This window comes from Carassius auratus, chromosome 34, assembly GCF_003368295.1.
Source record: "Carassius auratus strain Wakin chromosome 34, ASM336829v1, whole genome shotgun sequence".
In the NCBI taxonomy this organism is placed as follows: domain Eukaryota; kingdom Metazoa; phylum Chordata; class Actinopteri; order Cypriniformes; family Cyprinidae; genus Carassius; species Carassius auratus.
In genome coordinates, this window is record NC_039276.1 from 19,293,633 (window position 1) to 19,311,142 (window position 17,510).

A 17,510-nucleotide genomic window follows, 5' to 3' on the forward strand; every position below is an offset into this window, starting at 1 on the left:
AAGAAAGAGAAGTCAGAAAAGGAGTTTAATTCAGAACAGTCTGGCCGTATTCTAGTCCGGTTTACCTCGTCAATGAATGTGATGGTGCCATTGACTTGGACTATGCCTATCTGTTCGCTCTGCAGAGAAGGGTGACTACGCACGCGCAGCCCTGCGCTGTCCTTGGCCACAAATTTGCGCACCTGAGAGGAGCAGAGGGGGAGAGACAGAGAGACAGTGAGACAGATGAGAAGAGAAACTGCAGGAAGCAAGGAGTCACAGCACAGAGAGAACAGAACCAGCACATCCTGTTAGACGAGAGAAACCTCAGTCCATCTGATGAGCTGAAAGACATTCAGCAGCAAAGAGCAGGAAAGACATCTGATTTTGCGCAGTTGTGTTGCTTGTTTCCCAGTTTAATACACAGTAAAGAAATAAACAGTAGCACCATTTTACACTGGTATGTATAAATAGCATTGGCACCACACAGATATCTGCACTCCAATAGTCTAGTTTCTAGCTGTCCAAACTACCTTTTATTTATTTATATATATATATATACACACATATACACACACACGCACAAGTATATATGCATGTATATATGTATATATATTCCATGTAGTCCCTCAAGTAATATGATCTACTTGTAAGCTCAGCATAAAATAATTACAAAATATTTATAATTAAATAATAATTACAAAAATTCTGTTTAAAATAGTTTCAGATGGATATTAGCATGTCAAGCCACTGGATTTCCAGAAATAATTCATCGTTTTAAAATCCATAAAACAAATGCTGTAATCATAAACTATATTCTTTAACAAAGAACATTTTTGATCATTTCTGGAGAATAAGTTGTGAACATTTACACCAGTTTCTTTCAGTTGAAAAGTTTGGGGTCAGGATGATTTCTAAAGAAATTAATACTTTTATACAGCAAGATGCATTAAAAGTAAAAAGTTTTCAGTTTTCATAAAAATATTAAGTAGCACAGCTGTTTTTAACATTGCTAAAAATAAGAAATGTTATTTGAGCAGCAAATCCGCATACTACGATTTCTGAAGGATTACGTGACACTGAAGACTGGAGTTATGATGCTGAAAATTCAGCTTTGATCACAGGAATAAATTACACTAAAATATTTTCAAATAGAAAACATACAACCTTGGTGAGCAGAAGAGACTTCTTTCTAAAAAATCTTACCGACCCCAAACCTCTGAAAGGCAGTGTAAAATTAATGGCTGAAGTGGTCCGGCTCGAATGAAAGAATCTGGGAGCTCACCTTGCTTGGCTGAGGTTCAGCTTTAGGTTTGACCATCTGTGTACCTGGAGGGATCATTCCTTTGGGTGGGTCTTTGACCTCCACCTCCAGGCCAGCATCTGAAGATACACTATTCTCGTCAGCAAACCCATCTCATGAGCTCTTGATACACAACAGCAATAAACCATTTTATCATGTAAACACAATTGTGTTTTTTTTCTAAATCTACTTCAGTGTTTCCCACAGACTTACACTCTGTGTGGCGGCACTTCCTCTGGGGGAAATATATATGTATATAAAGTAAATATAAAACAGCAGACGGGCTGATTGCAAATTCATTCACTGCCAGTAGGAGGTGCTTTTGGAGCGGCAGAAATAGCGGTTTCAGTGGTAACGGGTGTAAACAAAGCTGCTCTCGTGAATGCTACTTTATCAGGCATTATAGGAAAGATTAAATGAATATGACATCAAAACTTTTCTGAAGACAATCGGTTCCATTCAAAGATGCATACATATAAAAACAGACGTTGCATGTTGACTTTGAAACGTGCAGTGCTCATGTTTTTTCAACGAAATTAAAGCCTTCTGGAAAATCTATTGTGGCAATCAGTGTTGACATTGTGGCGGGTCGCTACAAATAAATAAGTGGATGGGAAACACTGTACTTGAGCACTAGGAAAATTTGACCACCCTCCGAACAAAGAGCTCAAATATGAAGATTCATAAATACTGAAAAGCAGTTACCAATCTCAATGCCATCGATGGTCACATGTATGGTGTAAAGCCCGACAGCACCAGGGGTCCAGTTAGCACTGTACGTGCCGTCTGTGTTTGCCCGGATAAGCATGTTCTCACTGGGTCTGAGTAAACAAACAAACTGAACATGACGCCTGTTCTGATATTTGAATTTGTAAATTATATGTGACAGGTAGAACAGTAATCTTTGCACCTCTTTGGTGTCGGTGAGGCGAAGCGAAGCTCTTCAAAGGAGTAATTTTCATATGCCTGAATAAAAAAAAAGCCCAAAAAAAAGCAAGTGAAGTCATGCATTTTTTTTTAGTCGACATGCAGTGAAAATTCACCCTATTTATTTTGAAAATTAATGTTTTTGATCTTCATCCATGCATTTTTCGCTCGGTTGTACATCATGATACAGAAGAAAAGATCTGTTGCCAATTTTGTTACATCTCAACTTTAAGTGTGACTTAATTGTCCAAATAAATTTATTTTGTATACATTTTACAGAAAATGTTTATATATATATATATATATATATATATATATATATGATTTTTGTTTATTGAACAATGTTTTTCCTGGTTTCCACATTAGTGGCGTTTGTTCTGATGACAGAATTCTCCTCTGAATTTGATGTTACTGATTCTGTGGCAAATTCAATTGCTTTCTTCCCTTTCTTCGCTCTCCCAGCGCTGTTTATAACGGTGTTGCGTAATCGAGATCAGTCCACAGCTCTGGCTCGAGCAGATAAATGGTCTGCGCTGCGTAGCCTAAATGAGTAGTGCAAGTTTGTTTCACTTTCGGTTCGTTTATCCAAGAATCGCAGAATCTCAAAATCCTGGAGGGACTGACTTTACATTCTGACCGTAAAATTACAATACCAACATTTATGACTGGCTTGGTTTCGTCATTGTCAAACATTAAATTATTGAACTTTTATTTTGTCAGAAAACAAATTTTGTTGTTGCATCTCATTACACGTTCGGGAAGATTATAGTAAAATTAAAATGGCGCCTTTGCAATTTGATAATCGTATTAAGCCGTCTCACGATTCCAGCTCTATATTAATCAACTGGGCATTCCCAGTCCTACTCATTTTTGGAGCTACCATAATTATAAAGTCAAGAGATGAGAGGAACCTTCATCATGGTGATGGCGATATAACGGGCCTCTTTGATGATCATGGGCTCATATGTCGCCTCCAGTTTGGGAGGTGGGTGGCCCCCGTAGGTGAGGTCAGTGCCTGATGTGGAATTAGAGGAGCTGCCTGGCAAACGCTGTAGCTTCTTCATGTTCTCCTGCTGGATGGACTTCTTCTGAGAGACAGGAACAGCCTTGACTTCAACCTACAAACACAGAGCAGAGACGCTTAAATGTGCTGGTATCATAACACACCATTTGATTCAAGAAAGATGCTAACCTTCATGTTTGGCACATGCACAACATCTCCATATTGGTCTTTGGTCTGCACCACAACAGTAGTGGGCCAGCCACAGCGGATGTCGTCTTTGTTCAGGATGAGCGAGGTCTTCTGAGGGTCTGCGTAGGAGTCTGGCTGAAGCCACCTGGGATAGCAGAATGGTAAAGATGCTAGTACGAGGGCCAGGTATTGAAGGATGTATAGATGGTACATATTAGATCCTTCATGAATAAAGGGAGCTGAAAAATGTTGGAGGCAGACCTGGCGAGCCGTCCTCCGCTGGAGTTCTGCACACAGGTGATGAAGTCCTCTAGGAAGGAGTGTTCGTTAGTCTGCAGGTGCAGTGGCAGGTTCCCCTCCAGCGCCTCTAGGATTGTGGGCGAGTGAGAGAGGGCCAGTCCCTTCCCCAGGAGCCCTGAGTGGGCTTTACAAACCTGCTCGACACAAGCACACCATTAGAGTTTCACTATGATGATGATACTGCACTCACAAACACCAAAACCAGTTCTAATCCAATACCTGGAGTGAGGCTTCCTCTAAAATCTCCAAATCCTCCTCCAGTTCATTTCCTGTAAGATGGCACATAATTCATATAATCAGATCAAGAAGCATTACCGCCATCGCCTACTGGAGGTTATGGATCAGAGACTTATCATGCACTTTTTTGATTAACAACGTTACAAACCGTTTACATAGAAGCATAGCTATGACAGAAACGGCTAAAAAATATATTTTTCGAAAAGCCATATGAACTGCTCTTTAATGTTAATTAATTTTCAATTTTCAAAGCTGAAAATGTATTAAAAAATAATTACGAGCAGTTTGATCTTTAAATTATGAGCTGTTGGTATCATTACAGTTTCTCCATGCATCTTCTTCAGCTCTGGAAAGCAGCAGTCATTCTTACCTATGGGTAGGGCAAGATCCTTTTTCATGAGTGCAGCCGCACACACGCTTCCCAAATAGGCCAATTCCTTCTCCAGCTGAATAATCCCCTGAAACCACAGCCACATTTATATTACATTCAGATTTACAGCTACATGACAGATGCATCAAATACAGAAGCAGTATGGATCACTAATCCTTCCTCGGGTCCAAAACCATCCATAATTGAGATGCTGCTAGTGGTAAATATAAAATAACTTCATTTAGGATGTCCAAGCTGAAACTGTTTCCAGCCAGTTCAATACACATGCTTGTACGAAATGTTTCGTTTCGATAAATTTCTATAAATGTTGACCTGCAAATTGTGTCATTTAACAGTGAAGGGCCACATAGGGTAAAAAGTAGGTTAAAAAGGGCTTACTGATTCTTCATTTCATGCATTGGGCTCAGGTTAAGACACATCCATATTAAATTTTATACCTCATCAAGACCAGGGTTAAACTCATAACCGACGGCTACACATTTGAATCCGTAGAAACAGGCTTTCTCGTCCTTCACATAATCAGATGCCGTTTCCAAGGAGAAGTGGGCTTCGTTACCTTACATTAGAGAGAGTAAATCAGTTAATGAGGGACTCACTGTAGCACAACTCATTTTGAATAATAATCTTATAAAAGTTGCAAGGCTATTAAAGTAAAACTACAACCTTGAGCATTTACTAACTGAAAAAAAAAATTAAAAATAAAAATAATAATATAAAATCTTCAGGTATTTAAATAACAAACTAAAAGAAAAATGAATAAAAACCATATAAACTAGGGCTGTCACGATTCCTCGATTCAAAAATAAAAAATAAAACCTCAACTGCAATATGTCCTTGAGTAACTGGCAAAATACTGAGAATCCATGAAACACGTTATTTCCATTTTCCAAGGCTGCATGATATATTAAAATCAATAATAAAACACAATGCTACTGTAATTCATAAACGCTACAATTAAATTAAATAAATGTATGTGATGCAGGTATAATATGTGCACTTTAATTATTTTCATGTGTTGGTTATGTACGTGCGTGTCAGAGTGGCTCCGTTCAGAGTAAATGCTGCTCCACACAAACCGTTATCATTTACATGTGTGGTGCATGTCTTTGCAAACTGCTGTGAGTTTGGGTTTATTACAACATTCATCTGAGAACACAATGCGCTCCATTTCATCAGACCTATGCAACCTATGCAAATACAGGAGAACACCTCAATTTCTTTCTCAATATGCTAACTGTTCATCACAACTTCAAAAACGTTCAAAACGTCGCTCTGAGTTACACGTTTTGATGTCCACATATTCAAGAATTACAGTGGCTGTAGCATTACTTTCTTGAAGTAATGGCCAAATATTAAAGATTAAGTGGACTTTTGGGTAACACTTTCTATGAACCCTGTTTTAATAACACATAAGGGTATGCTTAAGGCATTATAATGAATACACAATGCCTTATAAAAAACCTTATAATGTTGTATCGTCTCATAAATAAACATAAAACAACTATAATACATTGTAATACATTGTAATACATTGTAATACTTACTACCATTTTTAATCCACTTGGAATGGATAATATCGCATGGTGACATTGTTTATCTAATATCTTGTGAGAAGTTAGGAGTGGTTGAGTGTATTTGAGTGTTTCCTGTGAGGTTTTGCTGTGAGCTAGTCTAAAATCACTTTCATATTATTATTATTATTATTTTATTACTATATTGGTATTATTATTTATAAGTGATCTTTGTCTGCTTTAAGTAAAGTGAAGTTACATTATAAAGCCTTTTGGATGTTTTCATGAAGACTTTTACAACATATTATAAGGTTATTAATAATGCATTATTCATATATTATAACGCCTTACAACCTTATAATGTATTATAAATACATATTTTTCTTACAAAAATGCTTGGATGCGCTACAGGGGGTCTTTATTCACTTTATTACAGATCTGTGCACTTTATTTTATGTCTTCTGAACTGTTGACAACAAATTCCCGCTTAAACCTCAATGAAAGACTTGGAAGAGCAAGGAAATATTTTTAATTAATTTTTATATTTTTAATATAACTTTGATTGGATTATTCTGAAATAAGAAAGTCACATACAACTAGGATGCCTCGAGGGTGAGTAGAAGATGGACACATTTTTTTCTCGGGTGAACTAACCCTTTAAAGGCTATTGTTCACTTAAGTCTATATTTATTATCACAAAAATTCACTATCCGTTCACTTGATTAATCGTCAGAATAATAGACTGATTAATCATTACTTACAGCTGTAATATAAACAAAACAAAACTACAAAAGAAATAAAACCGGTTTCAAAAAATTCATAAAAACTAATAGTATCTTAACGATACAAAAATATCACTGATAAGCTGGCATCTGCGAATATAATCACAGTCCTCGTAGAGATAACATTCTGTAAACAATCCCACAATCTTTCTGACTGGGCTCTGATGATTACCAACCCTCTGTGGGACAAAATAAACCAGATTTATCTGCTGACAATGTAAAGACTCCTGCTCAAGGGCCTGAAAGTGATGTTAAGTAAATATCTCGATAAATGTCTTCTTTTTAATTACGGAACATTAACAAATACCCAACAGCATGTTAATCAGAATGAATGCCCAAGTAAACATTGATAAAGCTCTGAATTTGGCTGTCTGGGAGATCGCTGTTACCTGGCAGCACCAAGACGGTGGTGGGCCAGCCAGTGGAGCCAGAGAACTTCTTGAGCTCGGTCCAGCTGTTGATGGTCTCGTGAGCCAGAGCTTTGGAGCCAAGCCCAGAGAAGTGCATCGAACGGCTGGGGATCAGCAGACGGAGGACATCTTCTGGCTGTGCCGTGCCACACTGAGGATCAAACTCAACTGTTATCCAGCGAACGCAGTCTGGAAAGGAAACCTGGAAACCAGAAAAGGGGAATGTGATTGAACCACTCTTATGAAGGTAGACTGATAGTACAGCATCTCAGTTTGTGACAAGCTGACTGGATGTTCTAGGTGGTTGTTTAGGGTTTACTGGGTGGTTGATTGGGGTGTTGCTGGGGATTTTATTGGGTGTTCTGGGTGGATGTTTAGGGTGTTGTTGGGTGGCTGATTAGGGTGTTGCAGCGTAGCTGATTGGGTGTTGCTAGGTGGTTGTTTAGGGTATTGTTGAAATGGTTGGGTGTTCTGGGTGGTTGATTAGTGTGTTGCTGAAGAGTTGATCTATAGTGCTGGGTGGTTGATTGGGGTGTTTTGCTGGGGAGTTGGTTGGGTGTTCTGGGTGGTTGATTAGTGTGTTGCTGAAGAGTTGATCTATAGTGCTGGGTGGTTGATTGAGGTGTTGCTGGGGAGTTGGTTGGGTGTTCTGGGTGGTTGATTAGTGTGTTGCTGAAGAGTTGATCTATAGTGCTGGGTGGTTGATTGGGGTGTTGCTGAGGAGTTGATCTATAGTGCTGGACGGTCGATTAGGGTGTTGCTGAGGAGCTGATTGGGTGTTCTGGGTGATTGATTAGAATGTTGCTGAGGAATTGACTGGGTGTTCTGGACGGTTGATTAGGGTGTTGCTAAGGAGTTGATCGGTGTTCTGGACGGTTGATTAGAGTGTTGCTGAGGAGTTGATTGGGTGTTCTGGATGGTTGATTAGGGTGTTGCTGGGGATTTTTTTGGTAACTAAATACCAAACTGACTACTTTTTTATGGTTGTCAAGAACAATCGGACAATGTTAATATCCAGTGTTGTAATCAGTTTCTAAAGTGTTATGGGTGGTTGCTAGACCAAAGTTATTCTAGTTAGTTGGAAGGGTGATAAACAGGTTAAACAGGTTGCTAGGTAATAAATAATTACATTTGACCTTATTCTGTTGAATATTAGGAAATAAGAACTAATGTACCTTGTACTGGGTGACTGCAGCCTGCTTGTAAGGGTGATCACTCTCTATGACAGCATAATGATTAGAGGTTGTGCAAGCTGACAGGCCCTGCTCCGGCTGGTTCCCTGTGGTGCTGTCTGTGGACTGGTTGGGATTGAAAGCAGGAGGGGCATATTTCTGGTTCAGGGCAGAAACAGCTGGAAGAAGTTCCTGCACCAAACCAAACACCTCCACCGCAGCCTAACAGAACACAACAATTACAAATATAACACAGTTAGACATCAAGAAAGATACTGTGAGAAAATGGAAACTAACAACACTTGACTTGGTGGAGGACACATTATCACATCAAGAGCTAAGGTTGCCAATTACACACACAAAAAAAACTCCCTTACCTTAGGGACAGAGGCAGCCACAGGACCAATGTATGCCAAAATAAGTGGAAGCAGCATTGAGAAGAGACTGGAGGAACTCAGGAGTTCTGGAATGTCTTCAACTGTGGAGACATCATTAACGTCAATCAATCTACATCCAACAGAGTAAACCTCAAAAGTTATCAGACTATACATCATTTATAAAAAATGCTGTATCTCATGCTGTAGTGAACATTAAATTTGAATTACATTCTGGTAATAAGAATGAGATCATTTACATAAGTTTAATGATAATCCCAAAATAATGTAACAATGTGAAATGCTCGTGTTTTAAGCAAAATATAATTCCTTATCTCTATCAAATTAACATGAGCTCACAAATGATGTGATTGTGGTGTAGGACTATGCATTTTTCAACCAATCGCAGATGGGGACGTCTAAAGTGGAAGCCTAAAGAAGTGATCCTCACCATCCACAGCAAAGGCCCTGTGGAGGAGATCTTTGGCCGCCCGTACCACCACACTGACTACAGAAAGAGCACGACTGCAGTTCTTGTCCTCTTCATTGGCTTTGCTTAACAGCTGTGACTGCAGGTCGCCATCATATTCACTCCTGTAGCAAACAATAGGTGTCAATAAGATGTACATCCTTCATAAGTAAGAAGGCAGAGAAAGGAATACGGTACAGACCTGTAATAGAGAATCTGAGGAATCTGGCCTCTGGTCTGGTTGGTGCCATTGCTGCTCAGGCTGCAGGTGCTGAAGGTGAAGGTAACTCCATCAGAGCACTGTACGGTGGTTATGCCTCCATCCCCATTGGCTGTGCGGCTGCCATAGTTCCGCAGGCGGACAGCATACTTCACATTCTCCTGCAACATCAACAGGGTGGAAGTGAGTTTGCGCTGAACTCAAGTTCATGCTTCGCGTGATTCATGTGTAAAATTCGCAGCACCTTCAGAGGAACAGCTTTGTCCAGACGGATTTCAGCGATGTCACTCGGGGAGTCGTCGGTGCTGTAAGTGCCTTTGACCAGTTCTAGAGACGTCCATCTGTGGGAGTGGGTGGAATCTCCAGGGTGCTCCGTCTGAGCCTGACGAAACGGGACAGATGGACAGAACAGGGACACAGAGAAAAACAACAGTGTAAGACATCGGGACAGCTCAATCACATGCTCAAATTTGAAGGAACGGTTCACACAAAAATGAGTTGACTAGGCACCAAGTACCATTTTTTCATAACACAAGTCATTTTTTTATTGTTTGGAACAAATATGCATAGCAGCCTATTCATTAAAAAACAAAAATGCAGTCAACCAGACAAAGTTAGACAACTCAGTTTAAATGATGTGTTGTACAGTAGAACTGTGCTGGACATTGTGACAGTGCCCCATCCTGGTGGTACACCATTTTTGCCCATGTGAAGGTTGGTGTTTTATATGGATACTGGGACAGAGGTGAAGAACAAAGCCATGCTTACAATAGTTTAGCAATCAAACAGTCATTAATATGGAAACTTTTGGATATGTGCAAAACTGAGAGGTATGTGGGCCCACAAATTTGGATTAAGTTTTGTATTGTTTGGCGAGCCACACACCTTTTTTTCCACGATTGTAACAATATTCTATGAGTTATTGTACTGGACTAAACATGAAATCTTTTGTTTCTCTTCTCAAATTCTCACCCTCTGTCTTAACTGCAGGGGATTTCTGTTTATAGTATGGGATTTAAACATTTATTAAAGTTTCTTTTCCTATGTTCATTCACTTTTAATCAGTGTTTTAATTCTTTAATGTGGTAAAGTAGAAAAACACTGTTGATCTGCTATATTTTTATTTCTCAAATTCATACATTTTTGAAAGATATTGTTCAGTGCAAGAAGTCAACTGAAGGTGAATTAGAAATGACTGCTGCCTGTGTGTCCGTACAGAAATGCTGTATCTTTTGGTTTCAGTTTTTATTTCTCTCAGCACAGCACTTTTCCCACACGCCATCTTTCAGTTGCTTAGGCTTGGCGTTTACAACAAATGACACTATCATTTAGTTTATTAAACTATATTGTTTTATTCTTGTTCTGATTACCATTAAATTAAAGGGAGGTTTTGCAGAGTAAGAGCTCTGTATTTCACATTTCTGAATGCTGTAATATTAAAATTAAATTTTTGATTAACCACAGATGCAGTGTTTTTTTCCCTTTTTTTCCAGAAAATACAGTCATTTAGTCACATGGACTACTTTTATAATACTTTTCTGGTGCTTTTTTTGGATCTAGACAGACATGGGCACAATAAACTCTTGTTGTACAGAAAGGATCTGTATGAAGATAAATGCTTGTTTTATGTGCCACGTTAAAAAGATCAGGATATGGGTATGAAACAAGATGAGGGTGAGTACTGTTGTTTATTCCTTTAACAGTCAGAAGTTTAGCTTCTGAGACTTACATCATCAGCGAGCACCTCCAGCTCATACTCATGGATGCCTCCTCCTCCGTACACACAGAAGCCCACCAGCACCACCCCTGGCTTGTCCATCATGAAGCAGATGGCATCGGGGGAGCCGTTGCCTGTGTTCCAGCTGCGTCCTTGGCTGGTCTTGGTGAAGCGGTTCGGGGTGGCCTTCACAGAGTGCAGGGAGTTCAGTCCGTCCACCTGCACAACAACAGTGATGAAGTTTCAAAAAGTGTAGGCAGATGCAACATTTGTAATTGTTTTGGAATAGCAGCACATTAAAGGGATAGTGGGGTCATTTTAGGGTGAACTGTCCCTTTAAGATGAAGCATCACTTGTTTTCCCAGCAGGTGGCAGCGGGCCAGGTAACTGAGGGAGGATGTTTTTGTTATTGAACAAGAGCCTCTATGAGAACCACCACCTAAAACCATGCTTTTCCTGTGATACTGCAAACAGCCAAAACTCTGCTAGCGCTCATATGATTTATATTCCTCCTTTAGAAAAAGACATTGTAACAGAAGTAAAGCAGCTGTAACACTCTCCATAACACACTCTAATAGAGCATGACAAGCCAGTTGCTACAGCAACGAGCCAATGGCCTTTCCCAAGTGGCCGGAGAGAGACAGACTGCAGCAGACTGTTGTGTTCCTGTGGAGGACACACCTGTGCTCATGACTCATGACTAGTACGGTCTTATTGATCAAACTGCAAGTCCAGGTACTAAAATTACATTAAAAGAAAATGTCAAATAAAATAAAATAAAATAATAAAATAAATAACTGTTAAATTAAAGATCAGTCTTTCTAAAAGATAGTAATATCAAATCAAACTGACAGCAACATTAAATTGTTTTAATTACACACACACACATATATATATATATATATATATATATATATATATATATATATATATATATATAATATATATATATTTTTCTTTTTTTTTTACATATTATAATATTTATATTATAATATATTTTGAATATATCTTGAAATACTTTCAAATATATTGCATACTAAATTCTTTTTTTTTTTATGTCTCAGACACACAACCACATATAGTATGACATGCAGGTAATTTGACTCTCTGCAGATACTATAAACATTAGCATAAGAATAACATAGAAATAATGTATAAAAAGTCAGAATTTAAATTATATAAATTGCCATGAATCAGAAATTTCTTGGTTCAGGGCTAAATAGCTTAAATATACAAATATATCAATAACTATTAACACACCGAAATGAAACCTTTTAAATAAAGGAAACCGGATGTTTAGATCTTTCTGGATGTGCAGATCTTTCGGTGGAGCTCTATGGATAAAGATTCTGTGAAGGATCCTCTCCTTGAGGATCTGATGATGTCATTTCTGCTGCACCATTTAAAAGCTATTTATGGCCAGTCAGTGGCTGTAATGCAATTAGAGCAGCAGGCGAATGCTCTGCGGACAAAGAGATGAGGAAGAGTGTGTGTGTGTGTGTGTGCGGATGAGAGGGAAGCGGGAGACTCGTCCTCCTAACCTCAGAGCCGAGAGCAGAGGCGGTGAGCTCACTGACGATACTGGCCAGCAGGCCACAGGTGTTGGACACCAGATGAGGAGAAAAGAGCTCAACCTCCTTCCTCAGACTCTTCCTCACAGGAAGCACCACAATGACAAGCATCTTCTCCAGAACCTCCCGGAAAGTCGTCATGCCCATGAGATTCTCTTCCGTCTGAACAAAATACGATATAGAGAATTCAGTAACAGCTGAGAAAGATAAACGTCTTAATTTGAAAAACGAGGGCTGTTAGTACTCACGTGGCTGAGCTTCTCCATGTGTGCCACCAGCAGGGGGAAGCGGTGAGCGAGGGCAGAGTCGTTCTCAGTGCTGACCTGCTTGGCGAGGGAGCGCAGCAACACCTCCCCGTCGTACGCGATGGGCAAGATGGACGTCAGCTTGACCGATGTGTGACACAGCGCTGACATCACCGCGGCCAGTAGACGGCTGCTCGACGTGCGGAAGTTCGCCTCCTGAATGTCCTGGAGGTCAACATGAAGGTCAATGTTACGATCAGTAGAGCCTTTGCTGCATCTTACCAGACTGTGTGTCTGATAGCAGTAAAGTGATAAATATATTGCTCATAAATCTGAAAGCAAATATATGGAGGCTGCGCCTCTTTTTCTGAGAGAATCTCTTTGATTTAGTGTGTCACTGGAGATATTTTAGAGCTCAGATTCATCATCTCTAAATCTGTCTGGAGCCTCATTTGCAATGTGAGCTGGGAACTGGAAGTGGTTCAGCTGAAAAAGCATCTCTGTTAAAGAGGATCTTTAGATTAATGTAAAAAAAAAATAATAATAATAATAATTATATGTACATTAATAATAACAAAATTATGTCACATTTCACCCCCTGAAAAATCTAAGGAAAAAATAAAATGTAATTATTTTTTTCAAAGGTATTAACAAAAAGCTTAATTGAATTGCAAAGTTGTATATTTTCCCCTCTTATATTAACATTTTCAATCAAAATAAAATATTCATAAAATATGAACCATTATTACAATACAAAAGAATTACAATATAAGAATCATAGTAATAATAATAATGAAATGTATAAATAAGTAAAATTGTAAAAATACACATTTACAAATTAGCATATTATCCATATAAAAAAATGACAAGCATGTGTTATGCTACATGTATCCTAAATATAAAAAAACTGATTACATTTTGAACAATAACTACCCTATAATAGTATTTTATTTGATTTATACAAAATATAATTGATTTTACTTATTTTTGTGAAATGAAGACAGTCTTGACAGGATTATTGAGATTCATCGATTTATGATTAATAGACTAGCAGAAATGAGGCCGTATCAGTCGTTTGCAGATTTAAGAACAACGTTAAACTGTAATGACGTGTTCACACCAAACGTGAAGTGAATATGCCCATCTCGGCCCTAGCTCTAGATTACTCGCAGGATGTTTTTATTCGCGTAAGTGATGCGAAAAACATTCGCGCAAGTAATCAACCATGGTGAGGATAAATACGATTGTACACCATACAGAGGTGCACACAAATCAGGATTTCGGGCTGCCCGCAAATGGCTACAACAACGCAATCCTCCATTTTCTGATTCAATAAAAAAATGCCAATGAGCTCAGGCGAGTTTTCACTCGAGTAAGAATTTGCTTAGAAACTTGCACGGAAAACGTGATTGAGACGAATATCTCACGTTCGCGGCAAACGCGTTGAACTTTTCACGTCATTGCGAATTGGCCTTTATTCACGTCTTTGCATTGACTTTGTATGTAATCTACTCTTACGAATAATTAAATTTGCGCTTGGTGTGAATACACCGTTGCTCTAGATGATCTGGTGCTGCTGGTGATCACCTGGTCCAGGCAGTTGAGCAGGTCACAGAGGCAGGCCCACTGCAGGGCCGGCGTGGGGTAGAACGAGTGGAAGCAGGCGGTGAAGGTGTTGTGGCACTCTTGCAGCACGGCCTCCAGCAGAGTGAGGGGTTGACTCAGGTACCCCTGCGGGTCGTTGTCCAGCTTGGTCAGGCAGTTGTCCATCCCCTCTGACAGGATCTTCTTCAGGAGGCTGCGTGTCTTTCCTACACACTCCGCCAGCTTGCTGGACTCCTCCACAACCGCTTTGGTGCTGGCTAGATAGGAGACACAAACAGGCATCTGTATCTCAAGGGAACTCCACTTGTGACACTGACAGCTCGACTCAGCAAGAAGTGACAGCACAGATTCAGTCTATAACAATAAGTCCGGATGACAAGGTATAGTAGTACAGGGTCAAAAGAGTGACAGCTGTGCTCAAAATCAATCTAACTTAGCCCCGCACCCCACTAGCTGGATTTTCAGTCAGTTTTCAGTTGTTGGCTTTACTTGCACACCTGCAGGAGTAACAGAATGACTGAAAGTGGCCTGTCTTGAGTGCAAGTTTTCAGCAAAAATAATATGCATGTGTGATATACCCTACAAAAACCATTCGAGCTAATGGGACGCCATTTTAACATTATGAGCAGAAATGGCATATAATACCAGAAATGGGGAAGATCTCGCAGATGTAGACGCGCAACAGTCGCAGGCAGCAGGTCCCCACAAAGCGCAGGCGCTCCAGGTCCAGAAGGGTGGCTGTGAACTGGAAACCCTTCAGGCCCCTCAGCTCCTCCACCCCCAACACCAGCGTGGTCCAGCTCCAGTGCAGGACGCTCAGCAGAGACTCGAAACAGTCCTGATTCAAGAACAAACACACATCGCTGGGAAATGAAGCAAGGAGCTGACCTATTATTAACTTGGCTTGCACAAAGCGGAAGACCGCATGGAAAAAAAGCACCAAGAGTCAAGGGATTTCCTTAAAGAATAACAAGCAATAAAATACACTGAAGTATAAACCCATCAGGATTGGCTGCTGTACATCTGTCGCTTGCCAATTCTATTTTTTAAAGGGTATAAGGGAGGAAATGTTGTGTTGTGTAGCTAACATATCCTTTTCAGGAAATACCAGGTCAACACGAGCACATTTATGGGTCAGTGACAAACAAGGTTACTAGAGATGAAAAGGAGATATTTGAACATCTAATATCTAACGTGTGCCAAGTAATTATATATTTATGTCAGTTTCGTACATTAAAAAAAATAACTTTCAAACAAATTTGGACTCAATAACTTCAAATGCTGTAACCATCACATAAAAAAAGTCACATCCCAAAAGATTTTCAGCACACACTGAATACACACGAGTATATACATTTGATTCATAAAAATATTTTTTCTAAATATTTTTTCACAAATATTATGAATTTTTAAATTGCTTATATTTTGATGCTTTCTTGTTTTCTTGAACCATGTAAAAAAAAAAAAAGACTGTCAAAATGTGAGCATTGTTTTATATATTTTGTATTTTATGTAGATAATATCAATTTATTATGCTAGTTGTTATTATGCTACATACATACATATATATATATACAGGTCCTTCTCAAAAAATTAGCATATTGTGATAAAAGTTCATTATTTTCCATAATGTAATGATAAAAATTAAACTTTCATATATATTAGATTCATTGCACACCAACTGAAATATTTCAGGTCTTTTATTGTTTTAATACTGATGATTTTGGCATACAGCTCATGAAAACCCAAAATTCCTATCTAAAAAAAATTGCATATTTCATCCGACCAATAAAAGAAAAGTGTTTTTAATGCAAAAAAGTCAACCTTCAAATAATTATGTTCAGTTATGCACTCAATACTTGGTCGGGAATCCTTTTGCAGAAATGACTGCTTCAATGCGGCGTGGCATGGAGGCAATCAGCCTGTGGCACAGCTGAGGTGTTATGGAGGCCCAGGATGCTTCGATAGCGGCCTTAAGCTCATCCAGAGTGTTGGGTCTTGCGTCTCTCAAATTTCTCTTCACAATATCCCACAGATTCTCTATGGGGTTCAAGTCAGGAGAGTTGGCAGGCCAATTGAGCACAGTAATACCATGGTCAGTAAACCATTTACCAGTGGTTTTGGCACTGTGTAAGGTCGTGCTAAAAAACTAAATCTTCATGTCCATAAAGCTTTTCAGCAGATGGAAGCATGAAGTGCTCCAAAATCTCCTGATAGCTAGCTGCATTGACGCTGCCCTTGATAAAACACAGTGGACCAACACCAGCAGCTGACATGGCACCCCAGACCATCACTGACTGTGAGTACTTGACACTGGACTTCAGGCATTTTGGCATTTCCTTCTCCATAGTCTTCCTCCAGACTCTGGCACCTTGATTTCCGAATGACATGCAAAATTAGCTTTCATCCGAAAAAAGTACTTTGGACCACTGAACAACAGTCCAGTGCTGCTCCTCTGTAGCCCATTTCCTGCACACGCCTGTGCACGGTGGCTCTGGATGTTTCTATTCCAAACTCAGTCCACAATCTTCCTCAGGGTCCGGTCACCTCTTCTCGTTGTGCAGCGTTTTTTGCCACACTTTTTCCCTCCCACAGACTTCCCACTGAGGTGCCTTGATACAGCACTCTGGGAACAGCCTATTCGTTCAGAAATTTCTTTCTGTGTCTTACCCTCTCGCTTGAGGGTGTCAATGGTGGCCTTCTGGACAGCAGTCAGGTCGGCAGTCTTACCCATGATTGCGGTTTTGAGTAATGAACCAGGCTGGGAGTTTTTAAAAGCCTCAGGAATCTTTTGCAGGTGTTTAGAGTTAATTAGTTGATTCAGATGATTAGGTTAATAGCTCGTTTAGAGAACCTTTTTTTGAGATAGGAATTTTGGGTTTTCATGAGCTGTATGGCAATATCATCAGTATTAAAACAATAAAAGACCTGAAATATTTCAGTTGGTGTGCAATGAATCTAAAATATATGAAAGTAAAATTTTTATCATTACATTATGGAAAATAATTAACTTTTATCACAATATGCTAATTTTTTTGAGAAGGACCTGTATGTATGTATGTATATGTGATATATATATATATAAAATTACATTCAAAGCTGCCC

The 17,510-nt window shown here is 39.3% G+C and overlaps 1 protein-coding gene across 14 annotated transcripts in view; it reads right to left on the bottom strand.

Annotated features, from left to right (window-relative positions):
* The window catches only part of LOC113053452 (E3 ubiquitin-protein ligase MYCBP2-like), an 85,351-nt gene that overhangs the window by 28,290 nt on the left and 39,551 nt on the right, over positions 1 to 17,510 (bottom strand). For 12 of the 14 annotated variants that reach the window (XM_026218485.1, XM_026218481.1, XM_026218483.1 and 9 more), the window contains 21 exons: positions 15,051 to 15,243; positions 14,388 to 14,662; positions 12,804 to 13,025; positions 12,526 to 12,717; positions 10,997 to 11,203; positions 9,512 to 9,649; positions 9,250 to 9,428; positions 9,030 to 9,172; positions 8,582 to 8,682; positions 8,208 to 8,426; positions 7,012 to 7,234; positions 4,767 to 4,885; positions 4,309 to 4,396; positions 3,921 to 3,970; positions 3,663 to 3,835; positions 3,402 to 3,546; positions 3,121 to 3,327; positions 2,193 to 2,248; positions 1,988 to 2,103; positions 1,265 to 1,362; positions 66 to 182 (listed from right to left, as the gene is read on the bottom strand). In XM_026218485.1, the coding sequence (XP_026074270.1) occupies positions 66 to 182; positions 1,265 to 1,362; positions 1,988 to 2,103; positions 2,193 to 2,248; positions 3,121 to 3,327; positions 3,402 to 3,546; positions 3,663 to 3,835; positions 3,921 to 3,970; positions 4,309 to 4,396; positions 4,767 to 4,885; positions 7,012 to 7,234; positions 8,208 to 8,426; positions 8,582 to 8,682; positions 9,030 to 9,172; positions 9,250 to 9,428; positions 9,512 to 9,649; positions 10,997 to 11,203; positions 12,526 to 12,717; positions 12,804 to 13,025; positions 14,388 to 14,662; positions 15,051 to 15,243 (3,261 nt within the window). The remainder of the gene's footprint in view (positions 1 to 65; positions 183 to 1,264; positions 1,363 to 1,987; positions 2,104 to 2,192; positions 2,249 to 3,120; positions 3,328 to 3,401; positions 3,547 to 3,662; positions 3,836 to 3,920; positions 3,971 to 4,308; positions 4,397 to 4,766; positions 4,886 to 7,011; positions 7,235 to 8,207; positions 8,427 to 8,581; positions 8,683 to 9,029; positions 9,173 to 9,249; positions 9,429 to 9,511; positions 9,650 to 10,996; positions 11,204 to 12,525; positions 12,718 to 12,803; positions 13,026 to 14,387; positions 14,663 to 15,050; positions 15,244 to 17,510) is intronic. The other 2 variants (XM_026218493.1, XM_026218491.1) reach the window with 1 other exon arrangement.